The sequence below is a fragment of the Cetorhinus maximus genome, chromosome 3 (assembly GCF_964194155.1).
Source record: "Cetorhinus maximus chromosome 3, sCetMax3.hap1.1, whole genome shotgun sequence".
NCBI lineage: Eukaryota > Metazoa > Chordata > Chondrichthyes > Lamniformes > Cetorhinidae > Cetorhinus > Cetorhinus maximus.
Window position 1 is genome coordinate 56,370,290 of NC_135881.1, and position 27,791 is coordinate 56,398,080.

The window sequence follows — 27,791 nt, forward strand, 5'->3', positions numbered from 1 at the left end:
CATCGACATGCTTTCCCACCGACGTGGACAGATGATCCGGCGGAGTTCCAGAGCCTGGCGGGTTGGCCTTTTAATCAGTTGCTAATGTATTACAATGAGCTCGATGCCGATTGTTAGCAGGAACGTGGCCCGCCATCGATGGGCTGAGCTGAATATTGCAACCTGCCTTCTCACCGTTGTTAACCAGATCGCACCATATTGTCTGCGCCCGCCACCTATCATGCCCACTGCCAGTGAGCACGGAAAATTCCATCCTCTGTTTCTCTCTCCCCAGATGCTGCCAGACCGGTGGAGTCTTTCCAGCACTTTGTGTTTTCAATTCGCCAGTGTCTTGGCCAATAATTATTCCCCTACCAACATCACTAAAACAGATTATCTGATCATTAATTCATTAGTTCTCGGGCTGGTCAGCTCAGTTGGCTAGATGGGGTTTAGATTAATACCAACAGCACGGAGTTCAATTCCTGTTCTGGTTAATATAGACTCAGGGCCTGCCTCCTTGGTATACCTGTAATCAAAAATTAATTTGCTGTACTCAAATTGGCTGACCTTAACAGGGTTACAATAGAGTAGTAAATTCAGTAAAAATAAGTGGAGTGTGGCAGGAAGAGACCAAAACCTGAACAAAAATAATAGTGTGTTTGTGAGATCATGGAAAAATAGGAACATAGGTAAAAGTTTTATCTTAATGCCTTATACCTAATATCCAAATACACAAAGCATTCACAATATATTAAGTTAATTAAAAATACAGATAGAAATAACTAAATTTGATCCAAAATTGCCATTATGGAGATATGGTTGCAGATTGAACAAGAATGATAACTAAATATTCCAGGACACTTGAGTTTTAGAAGAAAAAGGGAAGGGCTAGCCCTGATAATAAAGGATTGGATAAGTTCAGTAGAGCGAAAGGATCTTCGAATCAAGACGGGTGAACCGAAGATATAACAATGGACAGGAAGCAATGGTAGAAGTAGTTTCTAAGCCCCCTAATCGAAGTTCTAGTGTCAGGCAATGTACAAATCAGGAAAATAGAAGTGCGTGTAACAGGGGTAATACAATAATCATGAGGGATTTGAATATTCATATAGATTGGGCAGACCAAATTTATGGTAATAGCATGGAGGATAAGTTCATGGAATGCATTCAAGTTAGTTTCCTCGAACAGTTTGGAAACAACAGCAAGTGATATAGCCTAATCCATGTTTTACCTTTACCTATAGAGAATATAAAAAGACAATCCAGTAATAGCTATAAATCAGGAGATGGAAGGGAGAGAGGAACTTGGTGAAATTACAATCGCTAGGGAAGCAGTACTGAGCAAACTGATGGAGCTGTGGGCTGACAAGCCTCCGGGTCCAGATGGGCTTCATTGTAGGGTCTCAAAAGAGGTGGCGAATGTGGAAAATAAAAGTTCATGGTGTAAGGGGCAACATATTAGCCTGGATAGAAGATAGGCTGGCTGGCAAAAAAACAGAGAGTATGCATAAATGGGTCTTTGTCTGGTGGCAGGATATGACTAGTGGGGTCCCATAGGGGTCTGTGCTGGGGCCTCAACTTTTTACAATTTACATTAGTGACTTAGTTGAGGAGGGTGAAGGTATGGTAGCTAAATTTGAAGACAACACAAGGATCGGTAGGAAAGTATGTTGTTCACAAGACATAAGGAGTTTGCGATGGATAAAGATAAGTTGAGTGAGTGAGCAAAAATCTGGCAGATGGAATAAAATGTGGGAAAATGTGAAGTTTTTCACTTTGACAGGAGGAATAAAAAAGCAGAGTGTTACTTAAACAGAGAACAGCTGCAGAATTCCGAGGTGCAGAGGGATCTTGATGTTCTTTTGCATAAGTCACAAAAAGTTAGTATGGAGGTACAGCATGTAGTCAAGAAGGCTAATGGAATGCTATCCCTTATTACGGCAGAGGTGGATAGATTATTGTTAGGGAAGGGAATCAAAGGTTATTGGGGGTAGTTGGGTATGTAGAATTCGAAACACAAACAGATCAGCTATGATTTTATTGAATGGCGGAGCAAATTCAAGGGGCTGAATGGCCTCCTTCTGAACCTATTTTGTATGTTTGTTAGTAAAATCAGTGTACTTAGGTCACATATCTATAATTATTGATGGATAGCTTTATACCATTTTAAAAACAAGTGTCATGCATCATTTAAAATTTATTTGTGCTGCTTCCAGTTCTTAAATGACAGCAGAGGATTTTCATCAAGTTGAAGTTGTGACTTCTCGGCCAGGATTTTTCAGTCGGCATGCGGGGGCGGGCCCGACACGCCGGCACATAAAATGATGCACAATGACATCGGGCATGCGTCCCAACGACATCACGCTGTCTTGCGATGTTTGGTTCGGTAGGCGCGCGCTGAAGTTGGCTGCGCACCCGTCGATAATTGATAGGTCTATTAAGGCCATTAACCAAGTAATTAATTTCAAGTTTACACTGCCCGTCCAACCGTACAGTTGGCAGGCAGGCGAAAAGGCCAAGCGGCCTTTACGTTTTTTCGGAAACCTCATCCGTGAGCGGGATGAGGTTTCCTAAAGCTTTTATGAATTAAATGAAGTGTTTTTCTGAAAAATAAAAACATGTCCCATCTCATGTGACACAGTCACATGAGGGGACATGTTTCATTAATTTTTTTATTACATTCATTTATTTTTTTCAGAAGCGCTTCAATCTCCCTGAGCCTCAGGGAGACTGAAGCACTCTTTCACGTGCATACACGAAAGAGCACTTGACCCGATACTCCCTCCTCCCCCCGCCCGCACAAGTAGCGCGCTACCGCTCGCGTATTACGCTGGGGGGGGTCTTAATTGGCCCGCCTGCGTAAAATGGCGGAGCTCAGCCGATCACGGGTGGTAGTCATCTCTGCGGCCGTCCCCACCCACTCCCGCCGAGCCCGAAACTCAGGCGCTCATTTCGAAATTTTCTCTACCGTTTAACCTTTGCAGCTACCATATATCTGTAGACTGAATTGTAACCAAGATTTCAACCAATCTTCTTGGCAGTGACCTGTTCAGTTTTCTATAACTTCTTTAAAAAAAGTATCACATTCTTCTCTTCTATCCAATTTCTTCCTTTCCAGTTGGGGTTTGTTAGCTCACTTGACTAGATGGCTAGCATATGGTTCAGAATAATGCCAACAGCACAGGTTCAATGATCTGCCTTCTCACCCTCCCCCTGAGAGTGGAAGGCAATGGCAAATTACCACTGAAAAAACCACCGCAAAACAGCTCAGGGTGAATCCAAGGACCTTGTTTTAGGTAGAGCACACAAAACATACCTTTCCAAAAGTGTTGACTTGATGGGCTGTGGTTACATGCCCACTGACTGTTATCTAGTCTATCTTCCAAGTCACCATTATTTATGTCTAATCTTAACAATTAGTTATTGGCAAGCTAACTGACTGCAGAGAACATCACAGCCAATTACAGTCCTAGCTTCTCCAATATCTGCACATGCTCACTTCTTGCAGCAGCATTGATGAGGTCGTTGGATAACAATCCCTAGCCAATTTCCACCACCCTAAACCAGCACTGTTGGTATAAATTGTGTTCTCGGGGCAAGACAAAAAGGCAACAGACAATGATATTGATGCAACGAGTTAACAGAACTTATTAAGTAAGCGACTGAACAAAGATACTTCACAACTGGCGTTAGTAGACATGTTGCTTTCGATCCTAGTTCCTCAAAGCTGCCTGGACACAGGTGATATTGTCTCTCTGATGTCTTCTCCTCTCTGGCTCCTCCTCCTATGTGTCAAGGTGTCCCCTTTCTTACCCTCCTTAGGTCTGTCCATGTGTAGCTTTGGACATAGTCTCCTGCCTACGTGTGACCTGGCTACCTGAGCCCATGTCTACATGAGGCCTGGCCATCTAACCCCAGATTTGCTAGCAACCTTTTCACACCATTTGCTGACCATGTGACACCAGGTTTCGTGTTTGACACCAAACTGGCAGGCAGCAGCTTTCTGTGGAAAGAGCGTGCTTTTTTAAAATCATTAACCCTTTAGTTCCCTCATAGCTGCAAACGGTAAAATCAAACGCCATTTTAATTCAGAGCTTTTCCACAAATAATACAAACAACATATTAATCAGACCATCTTCATAAATGAAATAAGCAACATATTTACAATTTATTACAGCCCCCTTCCCCCACTAATCTTTTGCAATTGGATTTGACCCATTTGTAAAAAATATCGAAAGGGATAAAGCAGAGGTTTATTATATGCAATTAGAGGGAGCCCTACTTGATAAATCACTTAGAAATATCCAGAAAAAACTAAATTGGTTAAAAATACCCAAAGATGCAATCTTAGATCTATTTGTGTAAATACTTATGGAACAATAATAAATACTGTTGTTGTGAGTGTTTCAGTTTCCTAGAAGAATGCTTTTTTTATTTTACTCTTCAAATTAAAACAAGTTCTGAATAGATTTTATGAACATCAAAAGTTAATTGTGCTCTGTAAAGGTACTGCCATATCCTGTCAAGTCCAAGAAGAGATGGCAACTGTCCATCAAAATCTTGAAAACTAAGGTATTTGTCAATGCCCCAAGAAAGATTTGGGTGATAAACAATAATAACAATACAATGTTGCTTAGTCTTAATCACCCAGGTTAGTTTCAGGAGTTTGGAAAACTGGAAGAGTTTGTTTGTAAATTGATGTGTACTTGTTAAGGAAACTACAAAATGTAGGTCATAGTTATTCTTCGTTCTCAAACGAAAATGAGAAAATTACTCAATCAGTATCGGAGATAATTTCAATCCATCCAATTACACTTGGCTAAAAATCAAGTTCTTTCATGTTTGTGTCATTCCTATAAATAATTTGTGGAATTAATAAGTAGGATATACCCAACTGAATTAAACAAACAATATAAGGCTTGTAAATAATCCTAAATCGCATCACTATATATCATGCTAATTTCTACAGTTTATTAACTTAATTTGGGACAAACCTAAGCACTTCTCTTCGAATTCAATTTATTTGTTCATGTCTTGATCCATTAGCTTGTGTTGCTTGTGGCCAGTTTTTCATTAATGTTTTATTATTTTTTAAATGAAATAAATATTACAGTAGCTTATTTTTAAAAACTATAGATAATAATATGGTGCCTGCTGCAACTTCAGATGTAATGCAAATTAATGCATCATTAAACAGACATTAAAGCCTCTTCAGTTGAGCAGACAATACAGTACAAACAACACAAGGAAGTAAAGAGAGCTTTTTAAGGTTTTGATTTATTTATCCTGTCATTCTACCTTCAGGCAAAATGAATGATGAAGTTACACTCAGAAGTAGCAGCCATTATGGCAGTGTAGGTGTCTGGAATATTTTTACAGCTTTTGATTCATTTGTTTACAAAGTAGCAATGGAAAAGCTTTCTCAACACTATCGTTATGCATATTTTTGTTTAGTTTACAATTGGCTTGCACAAACTGTAAACTTTCTCAAATATTTCCCAGTCTGCTCCACGGCACGGTACTTAGGTTCTTTTAAAGTGCTTTAACCTTGGAGTCAGGTGGCACTATGGGTTAGAATATTATGCATTCACATGCTACTTTTATTCTGATTGTCAGCAGTATTCCAGTCCGTTTGCCATGATTTCAGTGATTTTAGCATTTATTTTGATAAGTGAAAATAGCCTATCCTTGTACATTGCAATGAGTCCCAACTGAGGAAAGTAGTAACAAGGACAGTATGAAGAATGCTAATATGGAGAGTATCAGTGTCTCATTCAACTGAAGCAAATAACAGAGAAGGATCAACATTTGGTATGTCCATATTACCAAAACCAATGGGTTTGCAGTGGAATGGTTATTCAAAACTCCCTACTTAACAGCACTGTGAGTCCACCTATACCATATGGACAGCAGCAGTTCAAAGAGGTGGCTCACCACCACCTTGTCAAGAGCAATAAGGGATGGGCAATAAATGCTGGCCTACGATGCCCACGTCCCATGAATGAATGAAAAAAATTACAGTTCTCTGATCAATCAAATCTTTTCCCTACAAATTTTTTGTAATTTAAAAGTCAAACAAAACAGTTTCTCAGCTAGATATCAGGCAAGTAACGAAATACAGAATTGCAACAATATTGACCTCAAACAGTTATGATGCAGTTTCAATATGAGCTCTTTCTGCAGCGTGTTATGAATGTGAGACTTTATTAGGCAGTTGTATTTTAAATTATCACTTTAATTTCCTGGAATTGGGGAGAGTGAAATCTCACTAAACCCTGTCTGGAGACAGGCCTATGTCATTTGGTTGTCATGGAGAAAGAGGCACAGACCCAAACCTATAGAAATCAAGTGCGCACTTTCACACGTTGACACAAAAGAGTGGTAGCTGATGTTTCTGGACATGGACTCTCAGACAGAGAGAGAGAGAGCTGCTGCTGGTTAAAGAAGCAAAGAAACAACTGCTGTGAAAGCAGAATACTTGTAAGAGTCAGTTTTCTGTTCGGAAGGGAGAAGACAGAACAGAAGGGACATTTGAAGATTTAAGAAACAAGGAGTCGTCAAAGTAGACATTGCTGCTGTCAATTCAAGGATATTCAGAAGGACATTGGAAGACTTGCCCTCGCATGGCAGAGTGAAGAGGGCCTAAGAAAAAGCTGGGAGGAGTTTTGGACTTTATCTTCAAGGCTACATATCTGCTGAGAGCGTGGTGTAGTGCACAAATGGGTCAATAAGCGTTTTTGGTTGAGTTAATTAGTTAATGGGGATGTACCTTTTCTGTAGTTTGGTATCTTAGTTGCTTATTAAGTAATATTCAATCTATGTTGATTTTACTTCATTTGTTACAGAATAGTCTTAGAATGTGAAATCTTGTACAATTTCCGCCAGTCGCTGGGAAATTAATATCTCTTTTTAAAAGTTATAGATTGTAATTAGTGTGAAACCTTAAATACTTCTGTACATATATTCTAAATTGTCTCCAATAGCAGTTAGCAAAGAACTACAGTTCAGGAGGGAAAAAAGACTTACATTTATATAGCACCTTTCATGACCTTAGGATTTTGTAATGAGCTTTACAACCAATGAAGTACTTTTTGAAGTTTAGTCACAATTGTAATGCAGGAAGCACAGCAGCCATTTTGTGCTCAACAAGCTGCCACAAAGAGCAATGAGATAAATGACCAGATAATCTATTTTAGGTATTTATTAAGGAATAAAGGTTGGCCAGAATACTGGGAGAAACAGCCCTAATCTTCTTCAAGTAGTGCCACAGGATCTTTTGCATCCACTTGAGAGGATTGATAGGACCTCGATTTAACATACCATCTAAAAGATTGCACATCCAACAGTGCTGCACTCTCTCAGTAATGCATCAAAATGCCACCCTAGATTTTGTGCTCAAGTCATGTGGACTTAGGTGGACTGAAATTTGAATCTATCACCTTCTGACTCAGAGGTGAGTGTGTGACTGCTGAGCCACAGCTGACAATAAAGAATTAGATTTGATGAGAAGAGGGGACAGGAAGAATTATCCTCCTCACTACCAGTTCTGCTGCATTATGCTTGGGTCCAGAACAACTTGTAGGTGCTTTCCACAAATTGAGTGTTCATAGATTTTGAACCATTCAACTATTAATAATTCTCAATACTGCTGAGCTAAATATAAGTAAAGATTTTGAAGGTACAATCTACAGTGGCAAACGTTTAGATGCCACACATAATGTACACACTCAAATATCTGGAATGAAGCTGGTGCATCCACTGTAGATGTAAATGCACTCTACCTAATAAATCTCGGTTAGTAATTAATTGCTGTGATAAACAGCATTTAACTGATACAAATACTGAAAACCTCTGGGTTAACAGCTTACATTAATTCAGCTCCATTATGCTATTGAGATTCATAGGTAATCTAAATCAATTCCACAAAGTCATCAGCACACAAGGCTTAAATAAAATTGTTCAAAATTTAAAATTGTTGAGAAGAAGATACAAAGTTAATTTTTACCTGATTTGCAAATCCTCCTTCAGTTGTTTCTTTTTTCTTGCTATAATTGCATCGGGTGTGTTCAGAACTTCTCTGACCAAATGTGTTGTCTCTCTGATGCCAGGGTCCAGGATGTCACTGCCTGGCTGCAGAGCACCCTGAGGGGTGAGGGTGAACTGCCAGCAGTTGTGGCCCACATAGGTACAAACAACATATGCAGAAAGACGGATGTGGTCCTGCAGTCAGAATTTAGTGAGCTATGTGGGAAATTAGCAAGCAGGACTTCAAAAGTAGTAATTCCCGAATTACACCCAGTACCACACACAAGTGAGCATAGAAATAGGACAAGAAAGCACATGAATGAGTGGCTGGAAAGATAGTGCAGGAGGGAGTGTTTTAGATTCCTGGGACATTGGGACCAGTTCTGTAGGAGATGGGACCTGTACAGGCTGGGCGGGTTGCACTTAAAAAGAGCCAGTACTGAGTTACTGGTGGAACGATTTGCTGATGCTATTGGGGTGGGGGGTTTAAACTAACTTGGCAAGGGTGTGGGAACCTGAAGGTTATATCAGAAAGGAATTAAAAAGTGCACATAATACTGGAGAGTTAGATAGCACTAGAGTAGGGAATAGTAAGTTATTAGGTGGGATCAGACTAAAGCAGAAAGTAATAAAGTCTATATCAAGGTTATTGTGCATGTATGTGAATGTACAGAGTGTGGTAAATAAGATTGGTGAGTTATTGGTGAGGCGCAGGTTGCCATGTAGAAATACAATGTTTTGGCTATAACAGAGAACTGGCTTAAATAAGGGCAAGACTGGGTGTTAAATATTCCTGGATAGAGGTGTTAAGGAAAGATAGGAAAGGAAGAAAATGGGAAGGGGTGGTGGTATTGGTTAAGGAGAGCATTGCAATGCTGGAGAAAGAAGATGTCCCAGAGGGGTCGAGGACTGAATCTATTTGGCTAGAGCTAAAGAACAAAAAAGGTGCAGTTATATTGCTTGGTGTAGCCTATAGGCCACCAACTAGTAGGAAGGATAGAAACATAGAAACATAGAAAATAGGAGCAGGAGTAGGCCATTCGGTCCTTTGAGCCTGCTCTGCCATTCATTGTGATCATGGCTGATCATCCAACTCAATAGCCTGCTCCCGATTTCTCCCCATATCCTTTGATCCCTTTCACCCCAAGAGCTATATCTAACTCCTTCTTGAAAACATACAATGTTTTGGCCTCAACTACTTTCTGTGGTAGTGAATTCCACAGGCTCACCACTCTCTGGGTGAAGAAATTTCTCCTCATTTCAGTTCTAAATGGTCTACCCCTCAGACTGTGACCCCTGGTTCTGGACTCCCCCACCATCGGGAACATCCTTCCTGCATCTACTCTATGAGATCCCGCCTCATTCTTCTGAACTCCAGCGAATATAATCCTAACCGACTCAATCTGTCCTCATATGTCAGTCCCACCATCCCAGCAATCAGTCGGGTATACCTTCGCTGCACTCCCTCCATAGCAAGTACGTCCTTCCATAGATAAGGAGACCAAAACTGCACACAACATTCCAGGTGTGGTCTCACCAAGGCCCTGTACAATTGCAGCAAGACATCCCTGCTCCTGTACTCAAATCCTCTGGCTATGAAGGCCAACATACCATTTGCCTTCTTTACCGCCTGCTGCACCTGCATGCTTACCTTTAGCAACTGGTGTACAAAGACACCCAGGTCTTGTTGCATATTCCCCTCTCTCAATTTATAGCCATTCAGATAATCTGCCTTCCTGTTTTTGCTACCAAAATGGATAATCTCACATTTATCCACATTATACTGCATCTGCCACGCATTTGCCCACTCACTCAGCTTGTCCAAATCACACTGAAGCATCTCTGCATCCTCCTCACAGCTCACCCTCCCACCCAGCTTTGTGTCATCTGCAAATTTGGAGATATTACATTTAATTCCCTCATCTAAATCATTAATTTATATTGTGAATAGCTGGGGTCCCAGCACCGATCCCTGCGGTACCCCACTGGTCACAGCCTGCCATTTGGAAAAAGACCAGTTTATTCCTACTCTTGGTTTCCTGTCTGCAAACCAATTTTCTATCCATCTCAATACAATACCCCCAATCCCATGCGCTTTAATTTTACACGCTAATCTCTTATGTGGGACTTTGTCAAAAGCCTTCTGAAAGTCCAAATAAACCACATCAACTGCTTCCCCCTCATCAACTCTACTAGTTACATCCTCAAAAAATTCCAATAGATTTGTCAAGCATGATTTCCCTTTCTTAAATCCATGCTGACTCAGTCCGATTCTGCCACTGTTTTCCAGGTGAATGGACTGTAGAATTTTCCCCACTACCGACCTCAGCTGACTGGTCTATAATTCCCTGTTTAATCTCTACCTCCCTTTTCAAATAGCGGGGTTACATTAGCTACCCTCCAATCTGTAGGGTAGGTATAGACTCTGGACTCTGTTCCAGAGTCTATACAATCTCAGAAGATGACCACCAATGCATCCGCTATTTCTTGGGCCACTTCCTTAAGTACTCTGGGATGTAGGTTATCAGGCCTTGGTGATTTATCGGCCTTCAATCCCATCAATTTCCCCAACACCATTTCCCTACTAATACTGATTTCTTTCAGTTCCACCTTCTCACTAAACCCTGTGTTCCCCAACATTCCTTGTATGTTATTTGTGTCCTCCTTGTGAAGGCAGAACCAAAGTATGTATTTAGCTGGCCAGCCATTTCTTTGTTCCCCATAATAAATTCCCCTGTTCTGACAGTAAGGGACCTACATTTGTCTTCACCAAACTTTTTCTCTTCACATACCTGTAGGGCAGAATTTTGCCATCAGCGAGCAAGGGGAAGGGCCCACTTGCCAACGCATAAAATGACACGGGATGGCGTCGGGCGGTACCCCCGATGACATCCCGCTCCATTAAAATTTTTAGGAAGGCGGGGGTGCAGCAAAATCAGCTGCGGGCCCTCCGACCTGTCAATGGCCAATTGAGGCCATTGACAGGATCATTTAAACAATTAAAGGACCTGCCCGTCCAACCTTAAGGTTGGTGGGCAGGCCAGGAGTCCCGGCGGCAAATAGAAAAAACATGAAACCTCATCCACCGGTGGGATGGGGTTTCATGCAGGGTTTTAAACATTTTAATAAAGTTAATCTGTAAATTATGAACAATGACATTGTCACATGTGGGGGACATGTTAGGAATTTTTTTTTTTATTTTTAATATTTTTCAAAGTGTAAGCGATCTCCCTGAGGCTGCACTTAGCCTCAGGGAGATGTGCACTCTTTCATGTGCATGCGCGAAAGAGCGCACTCTCGCTTTTGGGGAATCCCCCCTGCCTGCACAGGAAGCGCATAGCGCTTCCCGTCAGACATCACGCTGGGCGGGCCTTAATTGGCCCACCCACGTAAAATGGCGGTGTGGCCCGCTTCGCTGGCAGGGATCGGCTCCCTGCCTGCCGGAGATTGGGCCGGGCCTGTCCGCCTGACAGGCAGAAAATTCTGCCCATAGAAACTTTTATAGTCAGTTTTTATGTTCCACGTAAGCTTACTCTCGTACTCTATTTTCCCCTTCTTAATCAATCCCTTGGTCCTCCTTTGCTGAATTCTAATGTGCTTCCAATCCTCAGGGTTATTTTTTCTGGCTAATTTGTATACCTCTTCCTTGGATCTAATACTATCTTTAATTTCCCTTGTAAGCCATGGTTTGGCCACCTTTCCTGTTTTACTTTTGCGCTAGACAGGAATAAACGATTGTTGCAGTTCACGTAGAGGATGTAGAGGAACAAATTTGCAAGGAAATTACAGAGATGTACAAAAAGTAGAGTACTTATAATTGGGGACTTTAATTACCTGAATATAGATTGGGATGGTAGTAGCATAAAGGGCAAAGAGTGGGAAGAGTTCCAGGTGTGTGTTCAGGAACATTTTCTACAGCAGTATGTTTCCAGTCCAATGATTAAGGAGGCACTGCTAGACCTGGTTCTTGGGAATGAGGTTGGCTAAGTGGATCAATTGTCAGTAGGGGAATATTTAAGGCATAGTGATCATTGTAGCATAAGGTTTAGGCTGACTATAGAAGAGGACAATGGAAAAGGACAAAGAACAATCCAGAGCATGAATAAATAATGGGGAGATAAGCCAACTTCAATGGAGTATGAATGGAACTGGTCCAAATTAATTGGAGTCAAAGGTTGGTGGGAAAAATGGTACCTGAACAAAGGGCTACCTTCAAAGAAGAAATAGTTTGGGCACAGTAAAGGTATATTCCCTCAAAAGGGAAATGTAGGGCAAACAAAGCATGACAATAGAGATAAAAATTAAGATAAAGAAGAAAAAATATACTCATGGCAGATGTCAGGTAGAAAATAAAATTGAGAACCAGGTTGAGTACAGAAGGTACAGAGGGAAAGTGAAAAAGCAACTAAGAGAAGCAAAGAGGGAGTATGAAAGAGAAAGGCAGCCAATTAAAAAGGAAATCCAAAAGTATCCTATAGGCATAGAAATAGAAAAAATGTGGTAAAAGGTGGAGTAGGGCTGATTAGGAACCAAGAAGAGGATTTATGGATGGAGGCACAAGTCATAGCTGATGTATTAAATGAATGCTTTGCATCCACCTTTACTAAGGAAGAAGATGCTACCCAGGCTATGGTGAAAGGAGAGGTAATTCAGACACTAGAAGGGTTTAAAATTAATAAAGAGAATGGGTAGCCCCTTTAGGACTGAGATGAGCAGAAATTTCTTCATTCAGAGGGTGGTGATCCTGTGGAATTCTCTACCACAGAAGGCTGTGGAGGCCAAGTTACTGCTGTGAATGCAGGAAAACTGAATAAGGTAGATGAGAGATATAAAGGGTTTTTATCTAAAGGAAACACAACAACTTTTTCATCAAATGTTGCAGCTAAACCCATAACTATATTAAGGGACACAGGAGCTACTCAAATTCTTTTGCTGGAGAAGGACCTAGCTTTCCCCCAGAGTGTTCAATGAAAGCTAAAGTATTGGTAAACGGGATAAGCGGAGAGTATATCCTGGTTCCATTCTACAAAGTGCAATTGGAATGTGATTTGTTGTCTGGATCGGTGGTTGTAGGAATGGTTAAGAAGTTACCCATGGATGGACTTGATTTACTCCTGGGGAATGATTTGGCAGGGGTAAAGGTTATAGCTTTGTTCATTATTACGGAAAGCCTGAGAGAGGCTAAAGAGATGGAATAGTTACAAGAACAAGTTCCCGGTATTTTTCCATCGTGTGTGGTGACCAGAGCAATGGCTAAACAACGTCCATCACCAGAGGTCAGAGTAATAGCAAGAGCAGATTTTAGAGTAGCCAAAACTTTCTTTAAGGATGAGGATAATTCAAAGGAAGCATTTGGCATGTCTTCCTTAATTGAGGCTCAGAAAGCAGATCCAGAGTTAAACAAGTTAGCACAGTCAGCTCACACTGAAGCTGAGGCTGAAGGAGTTGTGGAGTGCTATTACCTTAAAAGCAGAGTTTTGATGAGGAACTCAAAGACGTACAGATGATGATTGGACGGTTGTTCGTCAGACAGTCGTACAGCCCAAATATCGGAAGGAGATATTGTGATTAGCACATGAAATCCCTATGGCAGGACATGTAGGAATATGAAAAACCCAAGCATTGATAAACAGGCATTTTACCTGGTCAAGACTTCATAAAGACGTAGTGTAATTTTGTAAAACATGTCATATATGCCAGGTAGTAGGTAAACCTCAACATATAATCAGATCAGCACCTTTAATAGCAGTTTTTGAAGAACCATTCAGTCAGATATTAGTAGACTGTGTAGGACCATTATCCAAAATGAGAGCAGGACATCTGTATATCCTCACAATCATGGATATGAATTCCTGATTTCCAGAAGCTATTCCTTTAAGGGCAATTACAGCTAAGGTGTTAGTGGAAAAGTTAACTCAGTTTTTCACTCGTTATGGCCTACCAATTGAAATACAATATGACCAAGGTTCTAACTTCATGTCTAAAATTTTCCAGGACATAATCAGCAATTTGGATATCAAGCAACTAAAGTCTGCTGCCTATCACCCACACACACAAGGAGCTTTAGAGAGATACCATCAGACTCTCAAAACCATGATTAAGACCTGTTGCCATTAATACCCAAAGGATTGGGGCAAAGGATTAGATTTCTTATTATTTGCTACCAGAGATTCTCCGAGTGAATCTACTGGATTTAGTCCATTCAAATTGATCCATGAAATAAGAGGTGCATTAAAATCGATTAAGGGAAAGTTCCTAAAGCAGAAAGATGAATGCTCCATGTTGGATTGACGTGTCCATGGGGAGAATTTTCTCCCCATCAGAGGGGCTGGTTGGGAGCGGGTGCGGGCAGGCACGTAGCCGATCACTGCCTGCAATTGGCTACGCACCGCCATTTTGCATGGGTGAGCCAATTAAGGCCCGCCCAGTGTGACACGCACCCGGAAGTGCTCAGAGCTCCCTGTGCGGGCAGGGGGAGTAGGCTGAGTCAGGGCCTGCTGTCTTTCGTGCATGCATGTGAAAGAGCGCAGAAATTTACCTGAGGCATGGAGCTGCCTCAGTAAGATTAATTTGATTACCAAAAATTTTAATAAAGAAAAATAAAATTTAAGATATGCCCCCTCATGTGACAATGTCTCAAGGTTGGACAGGCAGCTCAGTTAATTACTTTAATTAGTTTTTAAATGGCCTTAACAGGCATTTGACAGTTCGGCAGGTGCACAGCCGACTCGGCTGCGCGCCTGCCAAACTGAAGATCTGAATTTTATGCGTCAGTGAGCGGGGCCCGCCCCCGCATGCTGACCCAAAGATTCTACCCATGTTTCTAGAAAGACTCACAGAAGCATGTAAAATAGCACGAAAGCAGACTAATGGAAAAGAGTTGTGGAAATAAGCCAAGTCAAAATCCAGCACACGTGATCCAGAGCAGAGTAATGGTAAAGAGGCAAAATCCAGAAGTGGAGATCATAAACAGAGTAAAAGCAGAGAGTGAGAAAAAAGGGCCAAATCAAAATCTAGAAGCCAAGATACAGCACAGAACGAAGACAAAGACAGACGGAAAAGGGACAAATCTAGAAGTAAAGATAGGGTAAAAGAAAAAGTAAAGAATGAGACAAACATGTGAATTCAAGAAGCAGAGGCAGGAAACAAAAACACAAAGGGAAGAATTTTCCCGTCGGCGAGCGGGGGCGGGGCCCACTCACCGAAGCATAAAATGGTGCACGTCCCGACGTCACTGTGTGTCATTTAGATTTTCAGTTCGGCGGGCGCGCAGCCGAGTCGCCCACCAAACTGTCAAAGGCCTATTAAGGCCATTTAAGACCTAATTAATTCAATTTAATGAGCTGCCTGTCCAACCTTAAGGTTGGTGGGCAGGCGAAGAGCTCAGGCAGCCTTCGTGTTTTTCATGAAACCTCATCCACGGGCGGGATGAGGTTTCCTGGAATGTTTTAAGATCTAATAAAAATTTATACTTTTATTCTTTGACATGTCCCAGCTCATGTGATAGTGTCACATGAGGGGGCATGTTTTAAAAGTGTTAAAAACCTTTATTTAAAACTTTAGCACTGAAACAAATCTCCCTGAGGCACCTTCATGCCTCGGGGAGATCTCTGCGCTCGTTCGTGCACACGCAGGGGACCACTCAGGGAATCCCCCTGCCAGCACAGGGAGCCATAATACGCTGGAGTTCATTGACAAGTTTAAAACTCAAATGCAAAACTATTTAGATGGAGTCTATTGTTTCAATCATTCAATGTAACAATTGTTCACATTACCGGTAAAGATGATGTGATCACGGATGCATTGTCCCAGGTGTAAAATACTAAAATAAGTTAAAAGGGTAAGAAATGCTGAAGATTGTATAAGATTGTATAAGGGGAGGAAGGATGAATGAAAGTAACTCTCGTGTTTTGTTGTCCACGTATCACATACCTTGTGATGAAATGCAATTTTGAAATGATGTTTCATCTCTTTTAAGGATGGAGGCATGTAAGAAGCATATCTTTTTACTTCTGTTCGACTGTTGTAAAGAACATATCTTTTTATTTTCTGTTGGACTGTGGTAACATTACAATGGCTGCAGTTAAAAGATATGTCCACTGGAACAGGATGAGGAATATATACAATGTTGCAGTCCTGGAACAGAGTATGCCATGAAAGACCGGATGGAGCCGGAGAGGAGTCCTGGACCAAGGGAGCTGCCTAACAACAGCATTTTAATTGGCTCCTGACCAGGTGAACAGGTTTTGTGTGAGTGGAGCAGAATAGCTCCTAGCCTGAAAGGAATAAGATCTAAAACCTCTTTCTCCTGTGTGTGGAAGATTCCAGTAACCCCACAATAAAACTAGCTTTTTTTTTCTCTTCATATCTCTATAACCTGCACTCTCTCTGAAAACCCGTTTCAAGAGGCAAAGGGGAAAACCACTGTTAGAGACATTGAAAGGCAAGCGCTCAACCAGTGAACTACTGACTGAAATTGCTGGAAGACCACCTGGGGAGGCAGTGGCATAGTGGTATTAGTACTCCAGTGCTAATTAGTATTAGTGCTGGACTAGTACTCCAGAGATCCAGGACAATGTTCTGGGGACCAGGGTTTGAATCCCGCCATGGCAGATGGTGAAATTTGAATCAATAAAAATTTGGAATTAAAAGTCTGATGATGACCATGAAACCACTGTTGATTGTCATAAAAACCCATCTGATTCACTAATGTCAGACAAAGTGTAGCAATCTTGATGTTTGAATATCTCCACAGTTCACCTCAACAGTGTAGGAAAAATGTCCTTAAATTCATCTGTAATGGGGTCTCTCTTTACCTTAAGTGCTCACTTGTTGCTCAGGCTGTGGGCTACAAAACATACCAACGAAGGACTATCTCATGATGTGATTAATCCATTAAGCTCATACAAACAAAATATTGCCAGGGATAGAAAACATGATATCAAAAAAATCAAATAGACAGCTTGTTAAGAGAATGTAAACATGCCTTATCTGAAACTTTGTGCAAAACTTGAGAAGCTAGGGTTAATGATGTGAGAGACAACAGTTTCATGTGGGGTGCCAGACTGCACGGTTGCACCCAGTCACTGCAAGTGGCTGCCTGAGGGATTTGGTTGGGGTGTAGGTGGGGAGATGTGCTGATGTCTTATTGATTGGGAGATCATCCAGGGCACCGACTAGCAATGTGAAGAAATTCCGGTTTAAAGCAGCTTTTGAGAAAATCTGATTGGCCAAAAACTTTAAGCATTAAAATGTCACCTAAAAGTCCTAGTTATTCCTGGAGGGCAGCAGCAGTGTCTCACTCAAATGACTCAGTGAGTGTCCACAGCTATTTGAGCTTGAACAGCCCAGCCAAGCTGAGCTAATTACTAACAAGTGCCTACACTGAACTAACCTAGGGGCTCTGCTGAGTTCAACTACATCAACCCCAACACTGAGAAAGGCAGAGATTGGCTACTTCAGCACAAGCACATGTACTGGTCGTCATGGAGAAGAGGAAAGTCCTGGACAGCCCGACTGACTAAGTTAGTTGGGATGGGGGAGGGGGTAGGGAGTGTTGTGGGGTGAGGGGGAGCAGACACATTTTGATTCTGGACACTTTGTGGTTGGGATCCTGGGAATGCTGCTGTAAAGCAAGAATAGAAGTTTTAAGTGGGTACATCAGTATCTTGCATAATAATCATCTGGGCACTCATCTTCCTAGCTGACTTTTTTGTGAAGACTTGTACTTGTACTCAGATGCCCTAACTCAATTGCTGGATTAAAAAATTGATAAGACATGTGCTTCCTCTTTCCACAATGGCTTAATGTCCATGCATCGAACCAGGGACCTTATTAGGCTCTGGTTCTGTTGCTTCCTGTCATTAGGTTTTGGAATAAAAACAAGAAATGGGAATTTTCACTTTCTGAAAGGACACTGAAGAGTGGATGAGCAGAATGACCTCGGCATTCAAATATGTAACTGCTGGAAAGCTCAGGCAGATAAAGCCACAAAAAATGTGAACAGTATTTTTGGCTTAATGAATATGGGCAAAGGGTAAAGATGTAATGATAAATATGTACAAAACATTGCTGAGGCCACAGTTAGAACACTGTGTACAGATTAGAATGGCCCATTATAAAAAGTACATTCAAACCAGAGAGTTAATAGAGTGTAGAATCAATAGGATGATGTCAGTGATGGGGAATTACAGATAGGAGATAGGCTGATGGGTTACATGAAATATAATGGGAGAAGGCTTGTGTGGAGCATAAACACCATTGACCAGTTGGGCTGAATGGCCTGTTTCTGTGCCCTAAATCCTGTGTAATTCTATGAAATTAATCAGTTAAGCTCATACAAACAACACATTACCAGGGATAGAAAACATGACACCAAAATAAAAGGCTTGATAAGAGATGTAATTATGTCCTGTCTCATCTGAACCTGTGTGCAAAACCTGAGAAGCTAGAGAAGCAATCTGTCATGTCTAAATGCTGATGCCTTAGTGATTTGGAGATCACCCAGGGTACCCACGGGGCAGTGTGAGATCATTGACAAAAGAAGGGCTGAGCTCTTCTAACACGTGTCACTCACATTGATCAATAGAACTGAGAGGGTTTCTATGGGAAATTACAGATATGTAAGATGAAGGTATATTTTCAACTTCCTTTATGCTAGGTATAACTCTAACCAATGGAGAGTTTTCCCGCTGATACCCATTGACTTCAGTTTTGCTAGGAGTCTTTCATGCCACACTTGGTCAAATGCTGCCTTGATGTCAAGGGCAGTAACTCTCACCTCACCTCAGGAGTTCAGCTCTTTTGTCCATGTTTGGACAGGGAGGTAATGAGGTCAGGAGCTGTGTGCCCTGGCAGAACACAAACTGAATGTCAGTGAGCAGGTTATTGCTGAGCAAGTGCCACTTGATAGCACTATCCATGGCCCCTTCCATCACTTTGCTGATGATTGAGAGTAGGCTGATGGGGTGGTAACTGGCCGGGCTGGATTTGTCCTGCTTTTCATGGACAGTACATAACTGGGCAATTTTTCAAATTGCTGGGTAGATGCCAGTGTTGTAGCTGTACTGGAACAGCTTGGCTAGGGTCGTGTCTAGTTCTGGAGTATACTCTTCAGTATTATTGCTGGAATGCTGTCAGGACCCATAACTTTTGCAGTATCCAGTGCCATTTCTTGATCTCACGTCGAGTGAATTGTATTGGCTGAAAACTGGCATCTGTGATGCTGGGGACCTCCAGAAGAGGCCCAGATGGAACATCTACTCAGCACTTCTGGCTGAAGATGGTTCAAAATGCTTCAGCCTTGTCTTTTGTGCTGCTCTCCCTCATCATTAATGATGGGGGTATTTGTGGAGCTTCCTCCTCCAGGTGGTGGTAGATTGTCCACCACCATTCACAACTGGATATGGCAGAACTGCAGAGTTTAGATCTAATCTGTTTGTTGTGGAATCATTTAGCTCTGTCAATCACTTGCTGCTTCTGCTGTTTTTCATACAACTGGTTCCATGTTGTAGCTTCACCAGGTTGACACATCATTTTGGGTATGCCTGGTGGTGCTCCTGGACTCTTCATTGAACAAGGGTTGATCCCCTGGATTGATGGTAATAGTAGAGTAGGGGATATTCCTGGACATGAGGTTACAGATGGTGGTGAATACAATCCTGCTGCTGCTGATGGCCTACAGCGCCTCATGGACATCCAGTTTTGAGTTGCTAGATCTGTTCAATTTGGTGGTAGCGCCATGCAGCAAGTGATATACAGAGCTAAGTGATCCCACAACAAACAGATCAAATCTAAGCACTGCAGTCCTGCCAAATCTAGTCGTGAATGGTGGTGGACAATTAAACAACTCACTGGAGGAGGAAGCTTCACAAATGTCCCCATCCTTAATGATGGAGGAGCCCAGAACATCAGTGCAAAAGATGAGGCTGAAGCATTTGCTACAATCTTCAGCCAGAAGTGCGGAGTGGATGATCCATCTTGGCCTCCTCCGGAGGTCCCCAGCATCACAGATGCGTCTTCAGCCAATTTCCTTCACTCCACATGATATCAGGAAATGACAGAAGGCACTGGATACTGCAAAGGCTATGGGCCCTGACAATGTTCTGGCAATAGTACTGAAGACTTGTGCTCCAGAACTTGCTGCGCCCCTAGCCATGCTGTGGCAGTACAGCTACAACACTGGCATCTACCGGCTATGTGGAAAATTGCCCAGGTGTGTCCTGTACACATAAAGGAGGACAAGTCCAACCCGACCAATTACCGCCCCATCAGTCTACTCTCGATCATCAGTAAAGTAATGGAAAGGGTCATCAACAGTGCTATCAAGCAGCACTTGCTTAGCAATAACCTGCTCACTGACACCCAGTTTGGGTTTCGCCAGGGCCACTCAGCTCCTGACCTCATTACAGGCTTGGATCAGACATGGACAAAAGAGCTGAACTTCCAAGGTGAGGTGAGAGTGACTGCCCTTGGCAGCAATGCCACATTTGAGAGAGTGTGGCATCAAGGAGCCCTCGCAAAACTGGAGTCAATGGGAATCATGGGGAAAAGTCTCCACTGGTTGGAGCCATACCTAGCACAAAGGAAGATGGTTGTAGTTGTTGCAGGTCAGTCATCTCAGCTCCAGGACATCACTGCAGGAGTTCCTCATGGTAGTGTCATCAGCCCAGCCATCTTCAGATGCTTCATTAATGACCTTCTTTCCATCATAAGGTCAGAAGTGGGGATGTTTGCTGATGATTGCACAATATTCAGCGATACTGAAGCAGTCCATGCCCAAATGTAGCAAGACCTGGACAAATTCCAAGCTTGGGCTGACAAGTGGCAAGTAATATTCACGCCATACAAGTGTCAGGCAATGACCATCTCCAACAAAAGAGAATCCAACCATCACCCCTTGATGTTCAGTGGCATTACCATCACTGAATCCCCCAGTATCAACATCCTGGGGGTTATCATTGACTAGAAACTGAACTGGACTAGCCATATAAATACTGTGGCTACAATAGCAGGTCAGATGCTAAGAATCCTGCGGCAAGTAACTCACCTCCTGACTCACCAAAGCCTGTCCACCAGCTACAAAGCACAAGTCAGGAGTGTGATGGAATACTCCCCACTTGCCTGGATGAATGCAGCTCCCACAACACTCAAGAAGCTTGACACCATCTTGGACAAAACAGCCCACTTGATTGGCACCACATCCACAAACATTCACTCACTCCACCATCGACACACAGTAGCAGCAGTGTGTACCATCTACAAGATGCACTGCAGGAATTCACCAAGGCTCCTTGGACAGCACCTTCCAAACCCACATCTAGAAGGACAAGAACAGCAGATAGATGGAAACACCAACACCTGGAAATTCCCCTCCAAGTCATTCACCATCCTTACTTGGAAATATATCATTGTTCCTTCACTGTTGCTGGGTCAAAATCCTGGAACTCCCTTCCTAACAGCACTGTGGGTGTACCTATAACACATGGACTGCAGCAGTTCAAGAAGGCAGTTCACCACCACATTCTCAAGGGCAATTAGGGATGGGCAGTAAATGCTGGCCCAACCAGCGAAGCCCACATCCCATGAATGATTAAAAAAAAACATGATGGACGGTGTCCTCAATGTGAAAATGGGACTTTGTCTCCACAAGGACTGTGTGTTGATCACTCCTACTAATACTGTCATGGACATATGCATCTGCAACAGGTAGATTGGTGAGGACAAGGTTTCCCTCACCACCTGCCACAGATCCAGTCTAGCAGCTATGTCCATCAGGACTCGGCCAGCTTGGTCAGCAGAGGTGCTACTGAGTCACTGTTGGTGATGCACACTGAAGTCCCTCACCCAGAGTACATTCTGCACCCTTGCAACCCTCAGTAATTTTTCCAATTGGTGTTCAACATGGAGGAGTACTAATTCATCAGCTGAGGGAGGGTGGTCGGCAGTAATCAGCAGAAGGTTTCCTTGCCCATGTTTGACCTGATGCCATGAGACTTTATGGGGTCCAGCATCAATGTTGAGAACTCCCAGAGCAACTCCCTCCTGACTCTATACCACTGTGTCGCCACCTCTGGTGGGTCTGTCTTGCTGGTGAAACAGGACATACCCAGGGATGGTGATGGTTGTGTCTGGGACATTGACTGTAAGACATGATTCCATGAGTATGATTATATCAGCCTGTTGCTTGACTAGTCTGCGGGACAATTCTCCCAGTTTTGGCAGAAGTCTCCAGACATTAGTAAGGAGCATTTTGCAGGGTCAACAGGACTGGGTGTGTTGCTGTTTGCTTCTGGTGCCTAGATTGATGTGGTTGATCTATCCGGTTTCATTCCCTTGTTACTTTTTTGTGGATTGATACAACTGAATGGCTTGTTAGGCAATTTTAGAGGGAATTTTAGAGTTAATAACATTGAAATAGGAGGAGTAGGCCAAATCACCCCTCAAGCCTGCTCTGCCATTCAATAATATCATGCCTGAACTTCAACTTCAACTCCCTCTATCACACGATCACCAAATCCTGTGATTCGCTCAGAGACAAAATATCTACTGATCTCAGTCTTATATATACTCAACAACTGAGCACCCACAGACCTCTGGGGCAAAGAATTCCAAAGATTCACCAACCCTGTGAGTGAAGAAATTTCTCTTCTTCTCAGTCCTAAATGGCCAATCCTCATCCTGAGACTCTGACCCTAGTTCTAGATTCTCTTGCCAGGGAAAACAAGTCTTTCAGCATCTACCCTGTCAAGCCCTTTCAGAATCTTACATGTTTCAATTAAATTGCATCTCATTATTTTAAGTTCCAGAGTGCAGAGGCCAATTTTACTTTATCTCTCTTCATAGGACAATCATTTCATCACAGGAATCAATCTAGTGAATCTCCGTTGCACCACCTCTGAGGAAAGTATATCCTTCCTTAAGTATAGAGACCAAAACTGTACACAGTACTCCAGTTTTGGTCACATTAAAGCCCCTGTATAATTGCAGCAAGAATTCCTTATTCTTATACTCCAATCCCAGCATAGAAGGAGACAATTTGGCCCATTGTGTCTGTACAAGCTCTCTGCAAGAGCAACTCAGCTAATCCCACAACCGTATCTTTTCCTCATAGCCCTGCAGATTTTTTTCTCTTGATACAACCATCCAATTCACTTTTGAAAGTTGTGATTACATCTTCCTCCAATAAACTCTCATGTAGTGCATTCCAGACCCTAACCACTCGCTGTGCAAAATCTTTTTACTCATGTCAACACTGGTTCTTTTGCTCTTTACCTAAGGTCCAAATAGTTACTGTATCTGGGCGAATCAGGCCGAGCAATGCAACATCCTCTGGATGTCCTTCTTCCTCAGTTGCTCTGGGGCTTCAAGAGAGGTTCTAGTTGGGAGAGAGGGAGGTGTGTGAGTAGAGTGAGTAAAGTGGGGAAGGGTAGTTCAGTGATAAATTGCAATGTTGCAATTAATAAGGGCAGGTATTTGTAACCAAGCCCATGATGACAAGCTTTTCACATTTGCAACCTTGGTTAACTTCTCTCATGGCCAGCAAATGTGTGCCTGGAAGGCTTCCTTTTTCTGAATTTCTCATGAGAAAAAAATTGCAGGGCTACAGGGAAAAGGCAGGGCAATGGACCAAGGTGAATTGCTCTTGCAGAGAGCCACGACATGACAAGTTGAATGGTGATGTAACTTTCTATGATTTTATGATTCTATTCCCTGGGGTTTAATAGGATGCTAATGCTCCACCTTATTAACCAGCTTGTCCAAAGTAGCCTTGGAAAATTTAAAGAGACGCCCTCATTCCCTCTTCAGCCATTATGCTAAGTGCTCCTTAGCTCAGCAGCCAGCATGTGCAGCATGTCCTTCGAGAGATGCAGGCTGCCTTCAAGTGGCCTTAGCATACAGCATACAAAGGTTCACTGGTGTCTGTTAAGGAAGGAAATCTACTGTCCTTACCTGATCTGGCCTACATGTCACTCCAGACCCGGAGCAATGTGGTTGACAATGTGGTTTAGTTTTTGGCAAGGATGCAGATCCGGATCCAGCTCCTGGAATTTTTTGAAGGATCTGTTAACATTGGGAGATAGGGCGAACTGACTGTTTTTAAAGAATGTTATGGGTTGTTTTATTTAGAATGTTGTTGATTGTTTTAGGATGTTGTGGATTGTGTCAGCTACTGTGGTGGAATTTGTCACAGCTGTCAAAGTGTGAGCAGAGTTATCACAGCAGATTGTTGGATGTGGCTTGGCCTGAACCCTCTGCAGTTCTAGGGAAGCTCTTACTGAAAACGTTTCCTTTTTTCAGCTTTTAATCAGATAGGGGAAAGCCTCAAGGGAGAGTTGCATAATTGTAATAAGGTTGAGTTAACACAGCATGGCAGAGGTGTGTGTTCTACTTTGCGCCCTCCTCAATTATTATTAATGAAATTACTGGACTATCATCAAATATATATATTTATTTAAAAAATTATTACAGTGTAACATTCCTATTTTCCTTATATAACGTGTTTTACATTAAATATAATAATCCCAGCAACTGCAATAAGAGACATTGCTGTTACTTGCCGAGTAAAAATGGATTGTGTGCGCTGATCAAGTTTGGAGTGGTTTATGGGCAGGATGCGCGCATCCGGGGCTGTCTCGGGCGCGGCCACGGGGAGCGAGGCGCGCGGACGCGGTCAGCTTCAGCTGTTCGCTGCTCTCCAGCCTGCCGAGATTTTCTTAATTTAGTCACCCGGTACCATGGCGCCCAGTGAAGAGGATGGGTCTGTGGAAGAGAAAGAAAACAAGAAAAAGCCCCTTAGCACGTTTGCTACAGTTTGGCTCACATTCTACAACATTACCATGACGGCCGGGTAGGGTAGTTTGTTCACTTGTGCGCGGTGTAATATAGTTAAATTCTTTTTCCTATTGCAAAGTTTGGCTCTGCTGTTCTAGAGCAACCTTCTCTGAATAAATTCATCTTAACGCGTTTATTTGAATGTAAGAATATGTGCAAACTTGCACCGAGGACGTGATTAGCGAGTTTTATTTCAGTGATTCTTTTAGTTCATTCAGTTTTAACACAAAAAAAATCATTTCATATGACACAGTCAGTGTGTCTTGAATGGAGGAGTGCCTGGTTACTCTTGTATTCCCTTATTAGGTTGATTACAGAAGCTGCGTCATCTTTCTTCGCAACAGTTGTTAAGTATAGATTGACACTATCTAGAGAGGAATGCCATTAGGGAGGTCGTTCTGCTTTCCTAGGCAGATTTCCCCGAGTAGTTTAGAATACAGTTCTCTGGGGAGCAGGACATTAATTTATACACTAGTTCTAAAAAAAGGGCACTAAATACGAATCTATTTATCGTTCGTCTAATGGTCTCAGTAGATGTTACAGATTACAAGGATATTGCTGGGGAATAAGTAACTAAACCAAACCGTTTTTTTTTTATTAACGAGAAACAACTTTAACATAATTACTTCTGTCTTCATACAGAACAAATATATTACAAAAGTGAATCAAAAACCCTTTAATTATAAATTCGGGTTGCTAACTGTTTATATTGAAATTATAATTCCATTTTATATCTTTGTTTTGAAATTAAGTAATATGGTCCTCTATGAACCGTTTAAATGTTTGAAACTGCATTGCTTCATTTCACACAGACTGACTTAATTTGAAGACCATAGCAATCTGAGGTTTGCACAACTGAACAGATGTAACAACATGCCTGGCAATGTTTGACAGTATAATTGATTAAAAATCAACAGAAAAACATACTGTGTTCAAAGCTTTTCACACTTGTTTTGAGTTTCAGGGGATGATTTTTTGATCTGGTAAAATTGGTAGACACATAATGGCTATCTAGATGTAAAATATATTTGGTGTATATACACTAGGTCACATACTTTGAGTTGTTTTGCTATAAGCAGTAAACCTGCGCTGGTGGATGAAAAACCATTTAGCCAGTTATGGGTGGGCTGATTTAATTAACCCAAGTAAGAGTGTAAATTATATTTAACTGTGTGTTAAATGTAAATGGTTGATCACTCCAAATTAATTTATGTAGTGCCTTAAACGTAGGTGCAAACAAAGGTCCTAAAGAGATTCATGGAGTTGCAAGCAAAAGTTGAATGCTAAACCAAAGGAGCAGATATTAGGAAAGGTCACATGAAGCATGGCCAAAGGCAGGGGTATCTTATAGGATGTGGAGAAATATATAGGGGTTTAGGGAAAATAATTTAGAGGTGGAGCTTGGAAGCAGAAGGTACAGCCATAGAGCCAACAGTGGGTTGAGGGGTGTGGGTGGGAGTGTTGGTTGGGGAATGCAGAGGAATAGGTAATTCACAATGGTGGTAATAGGGCTAGAAGTGGTTATTGGGAAAGGGAGGAGTGAGACCATGAGGTGAAAAGTTTTAATTTTTAGGCACTGGGATATTGGTAGGAGCACAGACAGGAGTGGTGAGATGCATGAGACTTTGTGTAGAATAGGATATAGGCAGCAAAATGAAATGTATATGGATGAGAACAAAAACAGAATTACCTGGAAAAACTCAGCAGGTCTGGCAGCATCGGCGGAGAAGAAAAGCGTTGACGTTTCGAGTCCTCATGACCCTTCAACAGAACTGAGCAATATCAGGAGAAGGATGAAATATAAGCTGGTTTAAGGTGGGGGTGGGGGGAGAGAAGTTGGGGGGGGGGGGGGGGGTTTGTAGGGACAAGCAAGCTGTGATAGGAGCAGATAATCAAAAGATGTTACAGACAAAGGAACAAAGAGGTGTTAAAGGTGATATTATCTAAGAGAATGTGCTAATTAAGAATGGAAGGCAGGACACTCAAGGTACAGCTCTAGTGAGGTGTCAGCTGTGGCTCAGTTCATAGCACCCTCGCCTTTGAATCAGAAGGTTGTGGGTTCATGTCCCACTCCCGGAAACCAAGAACTGTGAATGTACTCGAAAGAGTTACAGTCTGTGACTGTTGATAACTCGAAAGAGTTACAGCTCTAGTGGGGGTGGGGTGGAAAGACTGACAGGGCATTACAGGTATAGATTTAAAAATAATGGAAATAGGTGGGAAAAGAAAAATCTATATAAATTATTGGAAAAAACAAAAGGGAGGGGGAAGAAACAGAAAGGGGGTGGGGCTCCTGGCTCTGAGGATTTCTTCTCACCAGGGTGAATCTTCCAGCGTCCTTTTAAATAAAGCCCCCTTCACTCAACCCTTTGAGCATAATTGAGTGGACTTCCCATTGCAGGTACTCTCTGGTGATTCCATGGTCTTTAACTCTTCACAATCTTTGTTTCCTCGAATAAGCATTCTGTCCTTACCAGCCCCCCACTTGGTGATTACCCCAAAACCCATCCTTTTCTTCTGCCTGGCATAGCAGCTGTTGTGACTCCTTTCCCCCAAAACTCAGTCTGACTGACTCTGAGAGTCTGGGCAGTAGTAAAGCCAGTTGCCTCCTCTGTGTCCAGGTGTTAAAATTTGCATTTGACTTTGAATAAGTTTCAATTTGAATTTCTGTCTCTCCAATAAGCAGGTCACATGGGGTTGTCTCCAAGCAGAATTAGTAGGAAGTCACATGGGTCGTCTCTGGGCAGATCCTTATGGGGTCCCATCCCCCTTTCCAAACTACTCAATTTTACCTTGAATTAAAGGGGATAGTATAAAATATAACTACAGCGGTTGTAACAATCTCATCAAGTAGTCAACACCTTTTGTGGAGAATGAATTCACCACACATTGGTACATATAGATTTATACGCAATGAACCCTATTGTGCTAATTTAAATGAGCAACATTAA

The 27,791-nt window shown here is 42.2% G+C and overlaps 1 protein-coding gene across 1 annotated transcript in view; it reads left to right on the forward strand.

Moving 5' to 3' along the window:
- The first annotated feature begins 24,668 nt into the window (after positions 1-24,668).
- hacd1 (3-hydroxyacyl-CoA dehydratase 1) overlaps positions 24,669-27,791 on the forward strand; it is a 73,205-nt gene continuing 70,082 nt past the window's right edge. The window contains exon 1 of the mRNA XM_078538398.1: positions 24,669-24,856. Coding sequence (XP_078394524.1) covers positions 24,744-24,856 — 113 coding nt within the window. The 5' untranslated portion in view covers positions 24,669-24,743. The remainder of the gene's footprint in view (positions 24,857-27,791) is intronic.